The following is a 17,905-nucleotide window of genomic DNA, read 5'->3' as shown; positions in this document are numbered from 1 at the left end:
CATTTCTTCCTAACGTGTTTCACATGACTGCAGAATTAGCACATCATCACACAAATGATCCATGCCAGGTTCAGTCCAGGAAGGAATCAAATTTAAAAGGAAACTGTATGTGCGCAATTTGAGATTTTTAAATGGGAGCTTCTGCTAGAAGGCTTATAGAAAAATCCTGGCACATATTGAGGTAAGAAAAATGTCTTTACAGTTTCAAAATTTAAGATCAAATTTTTCCAGAGTTCTCAGCAGCATTAATCAAGATGAAAAAATGCCAAAATTGTATTAATTATGCATGTGTCTGGTAAATGTGGAAGATCTTAAAATTATGAGAAAAGAGTTTGATGTTCTCTTTAGTACTTAAGTTCATTGACATCCCCTGCCCCCAGAATTACCAGCAAGCTAAATTGTGCCTGAGCTTCTTAAAATGCATATGGACTGTCACTAAGTATGAATATTTTCAGTCTTAAAAGAATAAAATCGAGAAAATGGCAAGCAATCAGAAACAAAAGTTACATTACATGCCTAACTATTGTAACTATAGTGGCCACTACTACTGCTATCATAATACACTAGAGAATTTAAAAGCATTTAGATTTGCCTTTTCAGCTGACAATCTGCCACAAGTGCTGTGCCATCATAAATAACTATTCAGCTGTTATGTGTTATTGTCTAAATCACCATTTTGAACCTGGAGTATAAGCTGTACAACCCGTAGATCAAATCTATGAAATTGGCTCTTGTTTGCAATGTGGTTATTTTAAAAGAAGAAAATACCCAGTAAATCAAACTCACAAAGAATTTTAATTATGCTGCTTGTTCCTAGTAGCAGTATTACAGTTTTACATTCCAACACTGTGTGCATGGGAAATGTAATACACAATACCTGTTAACAATACGTACTCTGATGAATGCTTGGCTAAAAATTGGTGTCTGATTTTTTTAAATTATATAGGATGGAGAGAAAGAATATTGAGTCCATTTTTTTCTGTAAGCAGACAGAAAGTGTCTATTTGTATAATAATTTACTTTTTACCATCAGATGAAATCATACAGGGAATGTTTTTAGTCTAATACAGAAATAATTATGATTGCTCTTTCATTTTTACATGAGTGATAACAGGACTTAAGCATAGTAGCAAAAGGTATAGGTAGCATTGGAAAAATTATTTCCATTATAATCCCCTACTTGCAGCCTCTGATTTTAATTCTTATTTGGCACCAAAAAGTTATATGGTTGAGTTCAACATAAAAAATGCTTTATTTGGATTGCATTTAATTTCTCTATATTTTCAACAAAACGTTTCACTGTAGCTGTGAGAAAAATATTTCTCTGATATATGTATAAAACATTCAGTTACAGTTTATACTTTGAAACACAGCAGAGGCAGTGAAAATTTAAATAGTCATTTATCAAGAAAAATGTCTGGCGTGGGTAACATGCAAAAGGTAGTTACCAAGAAGGAATGTGTGATCCATGTGCTAGTATAAAAGCAAGAGGTAGAAGAAAAATTACCTTGTGTGTGATAAACCCAGGAAATAAAACTTTGAGTCAGTTTTGTGTAGGAAAGTCTATAGTCATCTTTTGAAGCTTAGTCTGGTTTTGGAGCTCGATCTTCTTTTCATCAAAGGGAGCTTTAAAGTCTACATCAGAGGAAGTAAAGAGGCAGAAATCAGAGTTGAAAGAGCATCCCAATCCTCAATTTTGGGGACTTTTCATTTTTACTGCAGTTGAGCTCTAATTGCTAATTTTATAAATAAGTAATGGCTCAGTCCTCCCATCCTTGCACTGGCTGAACTCCTGCGGCTTTTCTTCTGAATTGCTGAGCTGCTGCCCTGCTCAGGTGGCTGCAGTGCTGAGATAGGGGGGCCCTGACAAGGGTTGGCAGTGGGTGGGTGAGTCGCTGGTTTTGGTTGAGGAGAGAACTGTAAAAAGGTTGAGGAGAGCAACTGGAAATATTACCCAGGCAGCCTAACAAAGCTGTGTGCTTCTGAAGACAAATGTTTTCACTGCAGGGTTCCAAGGGAACAAAGGGAGTCATGGCCTTTACAAAGTACACAAATGGTAGAAATACTTGTATACAAAGTCTGACTCATAGCTCATGTAAAGAATATGACAAAATTCTTAGTCTAATTCATTAACTCTAAATAATGTCCTTTCAAATGCCATCCCCAGAAGTAGTTTCCATTTGAGCTATTTTTTTATCCTTTTGCCACAGATTGTTTTAAAAGAATTACGGGAAATGACAGCTGTAGAACTAAAGTTCAGTTATTCACAGATGAAACTACAAAATGCATGGAGTAATGTAATCCAGTCAGACAAGTGAGTAAATTATATCTTGGTTGCAACAATGCACCACTTGCTGAATATCAATAAGGATATGTTTCCTTCTTTAGAGTAAAAATATTTGCTGTTAATGTAAATGGTTCTGAATGTCTCTGACAGTTTAGGCACAGATGCCAAACAGCATTAAAACTGAGAAGAATCTTGTATGTTTTGTTTGCAAGGAAGATTGTGTTCACAGATGTTAAAACAAGGAGGATAATTCCTTTTACATTGCTTTACCGTAATGAAACTTCATTAATTTCTATCATCTTCTTTCAAATTTCAACTAAATGAGAAAAGCATAAGCTCCAGTAAAAGGAACACTGTCAAACAGTGCACTGAATTTTTTCATTCTCCTTCTGAATTTCCTAGGATAAGTATGTGGGTAACTCTGCTCCCTGTGGACCAAAATATACCACTACTCTCCATAACCCAAGTCACAAGTGTCAGCAGAGTATATTTGAGTTGTGTCCCATCTTTCTCTTCCTTTGAATTTTGAGCTCCAAAATACTGAGGAATTCAAGAATGGGTTAGACTAATCAGACTTCCACTCTACAACAGACTAATTCTGCCTCTGCTAAATCAATAAATTGCATTAATAAATACCTTATTGAATTCCCCCTGTTCTAGAAGAAACCCACAATGTTCTGCATGACATCACATGTAGAACTCGTATGCAGTTAAATGATATTCTTAGCAAAATATATGTACTGGCCCTTACTGGGTCCGCTGCTCAATGAGTTTTATTTTTACAAGAAGAAATATACTTAAGCTCTCTAGAGCTCTGCAAATTCACTTATTACATGCAACTACGTAATCTTTTTGGAGTGAATATGGATATTAACTCCTCCTTTCAGCTCTCTATAAACATATGCTTGCACAGCAGATTATTCAAATTCAGAATCCAGGAAGTGCTCCCAGGACTGACTACTGAGTTATATACCCTTTTATTTTAATGTACTTTGCCAGGATGAGTCCATAATCTCAAATGAGTCAGGGAAGAAAAGGGGAAGGGCAATAACGAACAGCTTCATCATAATTTAACCCTATTGCCTAGTGATGACAGAATAGCCTCTATGCTCACATATTTAAGGAGACTACATGGACATGTTCTTCCTGAATATGCTCATCCACTCCTTGGGATTGTACTCTGTGATTCCAAGTACACAAGGAGGAGACACGTGACACCTAACCCAATTTATTCCTTGGATCTGGTGGCAGGGACGCTTAGGATGTATTGCTAGATTGCAGAGTGACACATTTCACTCTCTTGGATAGACCTCTCTCTGTAAAATGGAGATACATTTGCCATACTGACTCTTCAGGTGTTGCTGCTGTAGTTGGGATCCTGCTCCAAGACATCACTTAAACATGATGTTATTATGTCCCTGTAATTCAGGCTTGCCAGCCCTTATTAAATAACTAAAGAATTATTGAGACACCATGGAAGCTGTTTGTGTAGTCCAACAAGAAAACAATTCACAAATAAACAAAAAATACAGTCAGCTTTAGTATACAAAACAACGTTTGTCTTGAGTAACTATAGTCTCCCTATTGAAAATCCCCCTGTAATTTCAGCTGGATGTATTTTCTCATTTGCTGCCCTAAATTGTTATATGTTATTCTGAAAGCTGGTTAACATCACATGGAGATGGTGGCAAAAAATCAATAGAGCTTCACAACAAAGGCATGAAAGGTGTAAAATATGAAATCTCTGGAAGAAATTATGTTCCCATTTGGGGACAAAAGGGCAAGGACAAAGGAATCAGTTAATTTATTTTTTTTTTGTAAACTTTGCTCTGTTACTAAGTTGTAATACTTCCCACAGTTGTATCTTTTTATCTTTGGTCTGGCATCAAAATGGAACAGTAGTTCAAACTGAAAAGTCAAATTTTGTCTATCAAAATGAAATTTCAAGAGAATTTTCCCAGAAGATTAATGTCTCATCTTTTTTGTGGAGTAAAATATACTCCAGTTCATGTAAACTTGCCAAGATTAATGATACTTTATATCCTTAGAAAAGATATAGAGTAGATGGGAATTTTCCACTGAGCTCAAGTGGAAATCTGAAGAGAGAATATAAACATATATATTATATAGAACCAATACTTAAATATGTGTTTAATAGATAACATTTTATATAGAATATGAATATATGTACTCCTGTATTTTACAAATTTTATTTTTATTTGCTATCTAAATTATTCTTTCTGGTGATTTTCACCACTACATTAATTGGCAAATTATGTTCTGCACAGAATGTCCTCCTGAAGAATGCAGCTGTCTATCAATGAAACAATTCTCTCAACAAACCCAAAACCCTACACTATCCTTATGTTAAATTATTTGTCCACTGTCACCAGTGTACTCATGGTTGTATAAGACTTAGGGGACCTAGAGTCAGTCAATTGTCAGTGCTCCTCTTTCTGTCTCTTGTCTTGAATTTGGGACTTCTGAGTGGATTGTTCTGGTTTGAATAATAACTGTGAGGAGTCCATGAGTTCTATTGAGATTTTGGTTTTTGTTTTATCAATTGGTGGAGGGTAGGTAGTTTGAAACAGCTGCGCTCTAAATTATCCATCTTGCTTTACCTTATGCATCAGGTTTTTGTATTAAAAGGTACTTAGAGAGGAGAAAAACCTAAGCTTTCTTAGTTCCTGCTGATGGTCTACTGTTATACACACATTTACATTATTCCTACAATTTAATACATAGTAAGGAGCTGTCTTGAACTACTGGATTAAATAAATTCCTATTTCTGCTTGAAGTTCTTGTTGGCAAGGAAAAGTACAGGTCCTCTGGAGATGTGTTACATGTTCTTTTAAGTATTTTTATCTAATTTTTAAGATTTCTATGAACCTCAGTTCAATTTCTTGGCAATATATATAGCAGTCTTCTGGCTATAATCAAGAAGAGAATCAGTCTATAATTTGTTTTTATCCTCCATTGAGCCACTTCTTGTTATGGCAAGAAGATAATGGAAACATTGATACAATACACATTTTACTACTTTCATTTCTCTGTAAGCATATTGTTTTGAATAATTGAAAAGTTATGATTTGCTACATTTAACTAGTACTTTCTTATTGCTGGGCCAACATTACAAGTCTCTCAAAATCACTGTAAAATCACATGAAACTTTTGTCTACCTATTGATTAAACAGGAAGGGAGAGAGACTGAGCTAGATTATGTTGACAAACAGTGAACAAAAAAAGAAGCAGCATCTCTCCCTAAATAACTCCAGGCTCTGTCTATCCTGCTGCTGATACACCAAAGCAGTTATCCTCTCATACCTGTCTCTCATTTTAATTGGATACTGCCTGAGAAATAGCAGAAATATCTTTTTGTTTTAAAAAAAGTTTCCCTGACAACCTGGGAATTATGTTTTTCTTTTCCTAGTACATAATCATGCCCAGAATTTTTTTCTGAAGGTGTGTATCTATATATGTAAAATATAAGAACATTACCTAGGGGGAATGCTGTTCCCTGGATAGATTATCTGTGAAGAATGTTATAAAGGAGCTAGGAGGGGATGATTAATTACTATGTTAATGCACTCATGTACAGTAATGCAGGGCTCTTTATTAAAAGTCAAGTAGCACTAATGTCCTGTTGTTTTCACAAATTACCCATTTATTACTAGGAGGGTCAAAGTCAAATACTGTGTGCAAGTTCTCCACATATGCCCATGGTTTCTTCTCAATTCTTGAACCACAGGGCATGAGTATAAGCAATTTGTTGTCACGAGGGCTGGCAGCCAGAGGAGCTATATGTCCATCTGATGTTGATGTAACAAGCAAGGCTCTGTTATGAGTTTCCATCTGCTTTTCATCCTAAATTTGCCTACGTCTAATTATTATGCTTGATGATACTTAACTAAAAGTGAATGCAAATGTGTTTGTGATTGAACATTTTTATAAGATCTCTGTCAATATAAGGATGTTTATGTGGGCCTGTTTTGTGTTACAAAACCTTTGCTTTATAAAATGCAACTTCTGAAAATTCATTATTTTTATTAAATTAAGTTTCACTTTCTCCCGAAATGCCAGGATCTCTGCAATGAGTCACAAAATCAGATGGAATCACCTTGGTTATTAAAAGTTTTGAAGACTCAGTGGAATATTTTGGAGCACTTGCAGCTGCTGGTTGTGTTCCAATTGCAGGTGGCCTGCACGATCAAAGATTTATTTGCAGCTGTGACCTTTATTCCCTTTTTGACATGGATTTGTGTGATGCAAGTAATCTGCTCCCTGCCCAAAAGATGGAGTGATGAAGAGGAAAGTATTTCTACAAAGACCTGTGTAGTTCATTGTTCAGGGAGCAGTGTGGAGATGCTATATTGGTGATGCTTCAGTGCATAGTTAACAAAATGAAAATCTGAGGACTTGAAGAAAATTAAGGGGAGCAACCAGCTCTTTGCCCAGCCATTGCTAGGGCTAAGTGTTAGTGGGCTGTGTGGTGGTTATCTTGTACAGGCTAGAGGTGGCCCAGGCACCATGAGCTAAAGAGCTTTAATCAAAGACAGAAGATAAAGAAAGTGCTCCTTCCAAGATCCTCATGCGCTGAGTGATACCAATCTTGGCAAAACATCTCCCAGACCTGAACTCTGGTTGCTTCTCAGAGAAATAGAAGAGCACCTATTTGTAAAACCAGATTTTCAAATATGTTCTGTTTAAATTAAACTTTTTAAATATTAAATGACAGACACTTTCAGGAAACCTTTGCATCAAAAACAGCTGCATAGTGGAGAAAGAGCTCTGCTGTTCTCCTCTAACCTGGAGTCTCTGTGACCATTAGAAATCATAGGAAATCTACCGTGGTTACCTGTAGTAGTAAAAGACTGTGTCAGCATTTTAGGTTCAGTATTTTTGTGTTGCACTTAACAAGTTTTGTATTTGAAGGAAATCAAAAAGCTACCTTAACTATTCACATACACATGAACATGATTTTGTAAACATGAAGGATCCACATGAAATTAGATGGCATGGCTTGATGTGACTCTTGAATCCTTCTTTTATTTTATTTCTAAGCCTTCTGACACCAACTATCTAAAAATCTAAATTGAAAAGTAGGAAGTTTAGGAGCTCACTACTGGAAACGTGGTTTGAGCTTCAATCATTGCTCAGCTTCAATCACCTGCTCAGTTCAGGTTTTGTGTAAGCGAGAATTCAGTCCTTTTATATTGAGCAAGAGAAACAGAATTAGATCTTTCTAAAGGCTTTAAGCCCTCAAGTCTTTTACACTGAAAATGTTCATGGAAGTCAATGGGCATTATCGGTTCAGAAGAATACACGGTTAAGTCTAGAATCTACCTGTTACCAATTAGATAACATAATAATGTACCCAATGTTACATTGCGTCCAAATACCACACTTAATTTCCCAGTTTTAACACCTTACTATGTGCAGTGCTTGCAGCTCTGAATAATGTTCTTATTTGATTAGATTTATATACACTGTAAAAGGGGAAGTAACACAGCTATACAGCTATCAGACACAGAGCACAGCACAAATTGTAGGAATTCACAGTATGGTCTCTATTTCTTTAAAATTCACAGTGTGGGCTCTGTTTCTTTAAAATACTATGAATAATTCTACAAAACACTACAGGATCCAGCTCTCTGAACCTCAAAGATTTGTGACTCCTTTTGGAAGTGTGATTGGTCTACCTGTGTCAGTGAGGGTCAGGGTGTTTGAGCAGGAACAGGAGCTACAGATGTGTTGAATCTCACACTATACATCACAATCTTAGTGGGTAATGGGCATGTTCTTGTCTCTTGTGCCTCAGCTAGGACACACACCGAACTTTGTGGTTTACACATTTTAAGAAGCTGAGGATGACAACCTTCTGAAGGTGGCACACTGCTCCGAAGCAGTGGCAGAGCTTGAAACAGCTGCAGAAAATCCCGGGAGGCCCTTGGTTTATGTGGGGCACTACAAAGAAGTTGTTTTACCATACCAACTCCCGCAGCACATCCATAAACTTTACAAAGTTAGATCATTCTTCGTTTTCATTACTGTTCATCTACCAAATGCTTTCATTTTATTTGGTCTTGGAGGCAACTGCTATTACTCTGAATTACTGCTGCTGCCTACAATAGAAAGCTGACAGAGAAAACGTTTCGACGCAGTTTTAGTTCACAACTGTTGCAAGCTCATTAAAGAAAAAGGAGCAGGCGCCGGGCCCTGCCACGGCGGCAGCGCGGCCGTGAGGGGCAGGGCGGAGCTCTGAGGGGAGCGGGGGCGGGGCAGCCGGGGCTGGGTGACCATGGCGGAGAGCGCGCAGGTACTGCCGGGAGGGGAGTGGCGGGCCTCAGCCGACGTTGGGGTGTTTTGTATTAAATTGTCCATGCTGAGCTGCAGCTAAGGGCCACAAGGATGGTGAGGGGTCTGGAGCATATCGCTTGTGACGAGAGACTGCGGCAGGTGGACTTGCTTGGTCTGGAGGAGATTGAGAGGTGGTCTCATCAATATATTTAAATGTTTCAAAGGTCAGCAGGATGGTGCCAGTCTCTTTTCAGTGGTGTCCGCTGACAGGATTGGGAGCAATGGACATAAACCGTTACAGAGGAATTTCCATCTCAATATGAGGAAGAGCTTCATGTTGAGGGTGGCAGAGCACTGGAACGGGCTGTCCAAGGAGGTTGTAGAGTGTCCATCTCTGGACAGACACGTTTGGAGACATTCCAAACCCACTTGGATGTGTTCCTTTGCCACCCATCTCGGTTGGGGGATGGACTGTATTACCTCCAGAGGTCTCTGCCAACTCAGACTATTCTGTGATTTTGTGTAGAAAAGGGTGTGGTGTTAAAAATGCTGTGCGTGTTTGTAAATATATACATATGTATACATAAAAGTACACCTGTTTCACTGTCACCCCCCCAGGCAGTTCAATGGAGAGACACTGCCAGCCCTAACAAGGCAGTTCTCCAGCAGAGACTGTGGAGCCTGGGCTGGCACAGCCCAGCCAGGTCTGTCTCTCACCCCTCTCACCTCACCCCGAGCTACTGCTGGTGGGTGGCTCATCTACCTCTGACCTTCCTCTGCCTCACCAGCTTTCACTTGGTTACAGACTCTCCTTCACAAATGTATGGTTATTTCTTGGTATGTTGGGTTTGTGTGGCAAGGATTTGGCAGTAAGGAGCTACAGGAGTGGTTTCTGTGAGAAGCTGCTGGAAGCTTCTCACATGTCCACTAGAGCCAATGCCAGCTAGCTCCAGGATAGACCCACAGCTGGCCAAGGCTGACCTCACCAGAGAGAGGAATCATTGAGAAAACAGATTTAGAAGGGGGAAGAAGGAAACCATACAACAGTAGATGGAAGAAGGAGGTGAAAATGTAGGAGAGCTACAGTCCTGTGAACACTGAGGCCAGCAGAGAAGGAGAGGCAGGAGGTGCTACAGGCACCAGAGCAGATTCCTCTACAGCCCGTGGTGACACAGCTGTGCCTCTGGGGCCAATGGAGGTCACAGCGGAGGAGACACCCATGTTGGAGCAGTTCATGGATTCCCTCGTGGGAGGGACCCCATGCTGGAGCAGGGTTAAAGTGTGAGGAATCGTCCCCATGAGGAGGCAGCAGGGTCAGACACATCATGTGATGAAATGACTGCAAGCACTTTACCCCATTCCCCTGTGCTCCTGAGGGGAGGAGGTAGAGAAAATTTGGGGTGAAATTGAGCCTGGGAAGAGAGGAGGGGTGGGGAAAGAGTGTTTTGAAATGTAGGTTTTCATTTTGCATTATTCTACTCTGATTTAATTGGTAATGAATTATTATTTTTCTGCCCAAGCTGAGACTCTTTTGCTCATAACAGTGACTGGTCAGTGACCTTTCCCTGTCCTCATCTTTCCTCACAAGCCTTCTATTATGTTTTCTCTGCCCTGTTCAGCTGAAGAGGGGGCTGACAGAGAGGCCATGGTAAGTTCCTGGCATCCAGCCTAGGTCAAACCACCATAGTTAGCTTTTTTGTGGTGGTAGGGGTCTCCAATTTTTGATTGTTGAGGGAAAGGCTTGTGGTTTCCTTTTAAAGGGCACTGAGGGAGTGGAAGCAAGCTTACACTTTCCTTCCAGCAATATCACGGTTGTATTTCTCGCCTTTCATTGCCTTAGGTAGCTGAAGTGCTCTGGAGGATTTTACAAATCCACAGTGTTTGCATTAGTATTTGCTTTATTTGCTTGTCTTAGGCCTCCTCCCTGTTTTTTTCCTGTTTCCGTTTTTGACTTGGTTGACAGAGATGTGGTTTGTGACAGGCAGCTCATCTCATGCTGCATGTGAAGAGATATAAGAATAAAATTTATTCTTCCCAAGAATGTATGAGGTGTTGCATCAACTCAGAATTTCTCCCTCAAGCTTATCTATGTAGTTGTAGCTACTACGAGATAATTTTCTTCTGGTTGAATTGCTTTGTTGTCTCCACTGGCTGAGACAGTGGAGAATATGCTGTGACTATTATGGGAGTGGTTAATGTGGAGTAGTGTCATGGTTGTGTCTTTGTCAGTACAAAAATCTTACCATTTAGGCTTCCTTAAATAAATAAACTCTCTTCCATGTGAAATGTGTTATTAAGTATTCTAAATGCCTTATGAAAAATATATGCATCTTTCACCGTGTGCTCCTGTTAGCACTCTCTGTAAATATTTTGGCAGTTGGAGCAGTGTAACACTGGGGTGATGCAGTCAAATCACAATGAAAGGCTACAGCGTGTGCTCAATGGGAACCGACATGCTGTCAAAAATATATCGTACATCTGTTTGAAATGTACCGCTGAAATTTTTGTAGTTTTTACTTCATGCCTTTATAAATAAATCTTTAGAGGAATTCATTGAACATTTTTTTTTCACATGTTTTCTGTTCCTTATGTATTGAAGTTTTTTCTACCACAGTTGCTTACCTTTGTGATATTTCTGTCTCTCCTTTATGATTTTTTTTTTATTGTAAGCCCTGTGGAATTGTTTGTTTATATGAATCACCTTCTATAGTCTCTAGTTTTAGCTGATGGTAGCTTAGCATGGTTCATAAGCAAGGTGTAGGAAATTCTGAATTCTGATAGTTTTTAAATACAATTTCTTACATTTTGAGACAATTCCTTTTGATTTAAGTTGAATATTTTTATAACTGTTACAGCTTGTAATGACTTTCAGCAGAAGGTCTATTAGAAAATCTGAGTACTGATCTTGCTGCTGCTGCTTTATTTTTAACAACATTTTTTCTAATAAGTGGTCTGCAGCTGTGAGAACATCAGTAAAATTTAATGTCGTCATACATTTGGTTAACCATAACTCTTGATATTTGGACTGTGAAATTTTTGAAATTTATTTTGTTATTAAAAGGACACTATGATGTTTATAATGGTCCTTGAAAGCTTTCTTTGCCTATAGGTTTTGTCTTTTGCATTTGACACATCTGCATATTTCCCTTTTGCAGGTAGTTGAAACTAGTGCTGCTATTTTTATTTCCTCATTTGTTTGATGACAAAAGAAATATTTATGACTAAAAATAGCAACTATTGGATCTTCCCATTGTGGGAGCAGACAAGCTGGGCCTTTAAAAACAGAGTGAATGTGTTTCTGTTTCTGCCTTAACTCTTTATGGAGAAAGGTTCAGGATTTTCTGCCACTACTGAAGCATTTGACAGCTTGATAACAAAATGTGTATAATAATACAAATAACAGCCTCTGTTGCTGGTGTCGTTTGGTTGGTTTTTTTTCATTCCCACTTTGATTATAGTTGTAACTGATATACAACACTCTTCTAGGGTACATCTGCACTGCTGTCAGCTCAGGCAGAGTAGTTGAGCTTGCTTTACACGAGCTACTGGAAAGTTGAGTCCAGTCTGATTTCTCTGGTGGGGTGAGGACAGGAGGATCTTGGGTTTCTTCCACTTTCAGTATTTGCTACAGTTGACAAGATTTGGTAAGCTGTTCCTTTGTGTGTATATTTTTGGAAGCCATGATTTTGCAAAGTGTGGTGGTGTATTCTCAAACAAATGCACATACTATCTTCAACCACTGCAGAGGGCTCATGCCAAAGGAGAAGCTTATATTTTCTTCAGGAATGCTCGTTGCCATTGCTGTGTTTCAAGGTTTGGCCACTCTGGAAAGGTCCTCACCAAAACTGCAGGTGGTGGGGCATTTTTCCTAGCCAGGGGTGGCTCAGTATGGGTTTGGAGTTTTGAGAGTTCTTCCCTACCCCTGTAAACACAGAGGTTTTTAGGAATTTGCTGTTTAACTATATCATGCTGCTGCTGCTGTTTCCTGCTTCATGGTGGTTTGTGGACACTGGCTGAGAGATTTGGGAAGATCTTACTCTTTTATTTTAGAATGTATGATTTGGTATCTTGATTTTATGCTATTAACAAGGGATGCCCACAGCACTTGCAATAATGTGTTGAATAGGCAGGAACATATTATGCATTCAGAACAGCTGAAAATCCTTCAAAGAAAAATAAAACAGTAACAAATAATTCTCTAGAAGTAGCCTGTACTTAAGTAGGCTGTCTACTGCTGGGAATGGGCATTTGTAGGAGTGGTTTCAGGAGTTTTTTTCCTGACACATGAAGACAGCATTACTAGAATTAACTCACCTTGGATTACCTCAGTTAACACTAAAATGAACACTAAATTCTTTGACACCAGTGAATGCATATAAAAATAATCTCCTGGTATTTTCAGTAGTGGTTAAAGACAGCAATCAAGAGACAAAAGTAATCAATCAAAAGAATTATAAGCTTTTCATCAGGTCTGTGTGTAGGTTCAACCCAAACAGGAGCTGTCCATAAACACAGAATTGTTTAAATGATTTATGGACCTTCACTGCTTTCTTAAATTACAGAAACATTGCTGATTAAAAAAAAAATAAATAAAAAATATCATGTGCTTTCTCTCCCCTAGTTCCTCATCTGTCATTTGTAACAGTATTTCTTCTTATCTGATACCTGTGCCTGTTATAGTGGACAGTGGCACCCCAACCCCATCCTTATCATAAGCATTAACAAAACCAGTAATACATTGGTAAGAATGTTGCTACTGGGAATGTTGTTCCAGGCTCCTGGTGATGAAATGGTTCTTGGGAGGCATTCACCTTGCCTTGTAAAGTATTGTGGTTTGATGTGCAGATTACGGAGTCTTATCTGCAGCACTGAGTTACAGTACCTGCCTATCTCTTCAGTTTAAACTGCAGCTTGTAAAACATTAACATTTTGCCTTACTAACAATTATGCCCATACGAGTAATATGTAATTTATATAGTGGTGGTCACCAAACTGAAGTATTCTATGTATTGAACATCCTGAGAGAAAGTGAGAGAGGAGCATTAATTCAGTTTTCAAAACATCAGTATCAGTTATCCATTTAATTCAGCTCCCACAGCTTCTAAAGAATCTCATGTTCCACAGGTTTCTAACACCACTGCAGGAAAGCATTTATACTTTTTCTACGTACTGAAATATGTCTTTCAATAATTGTAGAATATTAGCATGTATTGCTATTGGTTTTTCCCTTCAGCTTCAATTATAGCAGCATAACTGACTGTAGGAGTTGGGTTTTTTTTATTCTGTGTAAATTACTGCTAATAAAAGTGAACTAACATCATGCTTTTAACTATGTGAAGGAAGCCTTCAGTTACTCCATTCTTGTTCCAATGAGACATTGTATCTGAGACTGACTTGTTTACAGTTGGGAACAATAATTTTTCTTATTGAAATATACTCTAGTATAAGTACTCTAATTAAGTACTCTAGTACTTAATTAGAGAGGGGAAGAATAGTCTGTCCACTGAATGAATGTTCTTTGTTGCTTGCAATCTTGTTTTGTCCTGCCTGACTAGTTCTTCAGCTAGTCACAGATTTCAATACATCTTGTAGCTTGGCAGCAGCAGGGGGAGTAGTGTAGCTTTATTTGGGGGCTCTCCTTGACTGGCACTGGAGTGAATTGATAGCAGCTCAGAGCAGTGCTGGTCAGGCTCAAAAATCAGTGTATGTCAGGAATTCTGCTTTGCTCTCCCTATGTGAGCTGGAAGCAGGATTCTGCAATCTTTGCCTTGCTGCACTTCTCTAAACACCAGGTCCTGCAGGTGTACAAGCATACCTGCTACTAGCAAATTGTGACAGATGTTCACAGGTCAGGCCTGGCAGACTCCCAGCAGAAAGGCATTTTGTAACTGTTTCAGCTGCTTGATCAGAGCTGAGCCAGCACCAAGTGCCCAGCCGGGCTCTTTACAGTTTAGTTTTGAAAGCCTGAAAGGATGGAGATTCCTCTGCCTTTCTGAATTATCTATTCTAACGCTTAAATATTTTCATAGTGTAGTATTTTTCCTTGTGATTCCCTATTGTGGATCCCTTTCACCTGGAGCACTGTCCCATGACCATTGTCCCTTGCTCCCCTGCTGTGCACCTCTCTGAAGGGGCTGTCTCATCTCACACCTCACTTTGCCATCTCCATATTCTATTGGGAAACAGTTTTATGGGATTTTTTTCCTACTGTTTTTTGCATTTCATAGATTTCTTACTGAAATTTCTTTTTTGTCAATGACAACACAAAAGAAAATATCATCAAATAGTCCTATTTTTTTATAGACCATTGCATTGTTAATTGATGCTCAGTTTGTTATCCCCTAAAACATGTGCATCCTTTCTAGAAACAGTAGTGTCAGATCCTTGTGTATCATTCTTTTGCAACAAACATCATTGACTTTTGTATGGCTAGGGGATGGACAGAATGTAGACAGTAAATTTGAAAATGCAATCAAGTGCATGGTGGAGAGCAAATAGCATAGTAATATATGTTTATTCTCATCATATGTTTAGGAGAATGTTAATTTTAAAATTTAATTATTGTGCAATGCAGTATCATGTTGGTCAAATTTAGATTCATGGATTCTTTTGCACCTTTAAATCTCTGTTGTTTTTACTTGCAAATTAATTTAATCTTGTGCAGCACATAATATGTCAATGTATTCCCATATGAATTTATGATAAAAATACTATATTCCATGTATCTGCCCAGCTTTTCTCTAGTGAGAATGTGTTAAGGTATTCTGCTACTGCTGTATAATTACAGTTGTCTTACATTTTTGGCATTTGTTGAATTAATCCCTTGTATACCTCTTCAATATAAAAATGTTATTTAGCTAAGTTACTGACATAATAAAATAAACATCTTTAAAATTACATTCCTATATACCTATATGCAGGATGAAGTCCAAGATCAGGATGAAGTCCAAGATCAGGATGATGTAGGTGGAAAGCAGATTACTAATAGGACATTTATTTCTCTTTCCCAAATTATTGCCTTGTCAGAAGAAAATCTGGAAGGAGTTGAAAAGTAAGTAACAATGAACAATGCTGGAACCCATATAATAATGAAATAAAAGTTGTACACTATTTGTTAGATTTCTTTTGTGATGGTTATGTCATTAGTGTTTAATTATTCAGTTAAATCATTGATATTTAATATTATTCACAAAAGATGGAAGAAATACTTTTGGTCTCAGATCCAGTTTGGTTTACTGTTTTTCTTGTAGCTCTTGATTTTGCTTAGACTCCGTTTGTTCCACTTGTATTTCACCTTGTTGTGGTTTCTGAATTTACAATAGCTTTAAATATGCTGTAGACAAAATACTAAGATGTAAATAAGAACAGGCTGATGCTGAGATGTTCTTTGTACGTCTCACTGGGTAACATTTTTTTACTAAAACATGCAAAATTCTGTACTTTGACGTGAGTTACCAAAAAATCAAAAAGGTCTTAATAGTTCAGCAAGGGATGGAAAGCTTAAAAAGGTAACAGTGGGTTGCCATTATGGTGCAGTGGGGAAATAGGAGGCAGCCAGACTTCTGATGTCAGGCTGTCTTTGTCTTTCCTGTACCAACACTCTCCCTTGTTATTAGTGTTTAATAGCAGTTAAATTTTGGAGGCCAGGAGTTCAACCTGAGGCTCCAGATTTATATATGAAAACGGGACTTTTCAGAAGTGCAAGAATTATTTAGGAGCACTTGTGTTTGTTAGCAGGTTCTTAGGGAATTGAAAGCCAATGGGCTGGGTTGCTGGTCTAGTTTGGGAAGGAAGAGGTGGGGGTTATATAAAATCCAGCTTTGTTCTTCTGAATAGGTAACCATTTACCAATGATTAAAATATTCCTGAAATATATTCTGTTCTTCCTATTTGTCACTATTCTAGGGAGAAAAGGTCTTTCTGGATTTTTTTAAAGAAAACTGGAAAGAAAAGTTGCTACCATTAAATAACAATACAAAAATTCTTTCCTTTCCTGTTCTCTCTTGCACAATAGGCCTCTTTAAATTTAGAGGAGACTGAAGTGTACAACTCATGGAGACTAAAATGTGCTTAGTGACACAATTCTTTGTTCAACTTTCTCATTAAGATTAAAAAGCACTGAAAGATCATATGCTATTTTAGACTCAGCTGATCACATATGTATTTATATTTACAGACTGTACAAGGGGAATGTAAAGTATATACTGCATCTGAGTGGAAGTAGCATAGTTACAGGGTATTTTATGCAGACTAAGCAGTTTAGCAGCAGCATTAAAATTTTGTTTACCACAATGCATTGTGTCTATTTACAAAAGCAGTTTGAAGGCCGTAGCTAAGGTTAGAAAATCAGACTAGATCTGATTCAGTATAAGAATTTTGATGTCCTGCAGTCCCGTCTATCAGGGAATTTTGTACTGCTGTCCATCTTCATAAGACTTGAGCCCTAGGAAGAAAGAAAAAGCCGTGAGGATAACTCGGAAATCTAACTGCCCCATCATTTCTCAATCATGTACAGATACTGTTGTCAGTGACACGTCTTACAGAATATTGAAAAGACGAGCACTGGCATTTTTAGCAGAATCAGAGAAAATCTAAATCCCTGAGAAGCTCTGATTATGAAAACACAGAGTTGGCAGAAGCTTCAGAGAGAGAGGATATGGACTGTTTCAAACCTTGGAAAGTTCAGCTGGCCACATTCCACTTCTATTCCAGTACACAGTTAAGTGTTTTTAACCAACTTGCATGTGTGCAGCCATACAAATTTGTCATGCAGAACAAAGGAATGCATGTTTTAAAACATGTATTGGAAAAAATTGGATTGGATTCCAAGTCCAAAACCGATTAGATTATGTGCTTTCCTCTGTTAGCTTTTGAGTCAGTAATTAAAGAAAGAAACTCATCTCATTTAACAGTGTTTGTGTACTGTGTCTGCAAAACCCCTGAAAATCTAATGGCTGCTATCAGTAGGTCTGGAATTAATGTCCTTCTTAGGAAGGAGTGAGAAGGCTGCAGGGCTTGAGATAACCTTGCTTTTTTGCAGGGGACTAAAAACTGTGATCACTGGCACCTGTATCCTCAGCTGTAGTTAAGCCAAGGATTGCTTTAATGTAAAACTTAACTGCCTGAGACATGTCTGAAGTTAATACTGGAAGAATTGAAACCAAGTCCTAGCCCCAGTCCCCTTTCTTCATGTGGAAAATAGCACATAGCTATTATAAAAGACGTAACTAATTCTGTTTTTGGATAGAGTAGACATAAATGTATCAGCAACAGTATGGTCTCAACAAGGGAGTGTATTTTTTCGTAAATTTTGCAAGTTAA

At 38.1% G+C, this 17,905-nt stretch overlaps 1 protein-coding gene across 5 annotated transcripts in view; it reads left to right on the top strand.

Moving 5' to 3' along the window:
• Positions 1–17,905, top strand: part of CABCOCO1 (ciliary associated calcium binding coiled-coil 1) — a 152,684-nt gene that overhangs the window by 84,725 nt on the left and 50,054 nt on the right. For 3 of the 5 annotated variants that reach the window (XM_088059817.1, XM_014250175.2, XM_088059816.1), the window contains exons 1-2: positions 8,575–8,603; positions 15,505–15,635. In XM_088059817.1, coding sequence (XP_087915943.1) covers positions 8,586–8,603; positions 15,505–15,635 — 149 coding nt within the window. In that variant the 5' untranslated portion in view covers positions 8,575–8,585. Of the gene's footprint in view, positions 1–8,574; positions 8,604–15,504; positions 15,636–17,905 lie in introns of those variants that run through there. The other 2 variants (XM_088059818.1, XM_088059819.1) reach the window with 1 other exon arrangement.

This window comes from Pseudopodoces humilis, chromosome 9 (assembly GCF_049639895.1).
Source record: "Pseudopodoces humilis isolate 2021_Gansu_Grassland_sample_001 chromosome 9, ASM4963989v1, whole genome shotgun sequence".
NCBI classification, from domain to species: domain Eukaryota; kingdom Metazoa; phylum Chordata; class Aves; order Passeriformes; family Paridae; genus Pseudopodoces; species Pseudopodoces humilis.
Note: the sequence above shows the minus strand (reverse complement) of the source record. Positions and strands in the feature narration are given on the sequence as shown.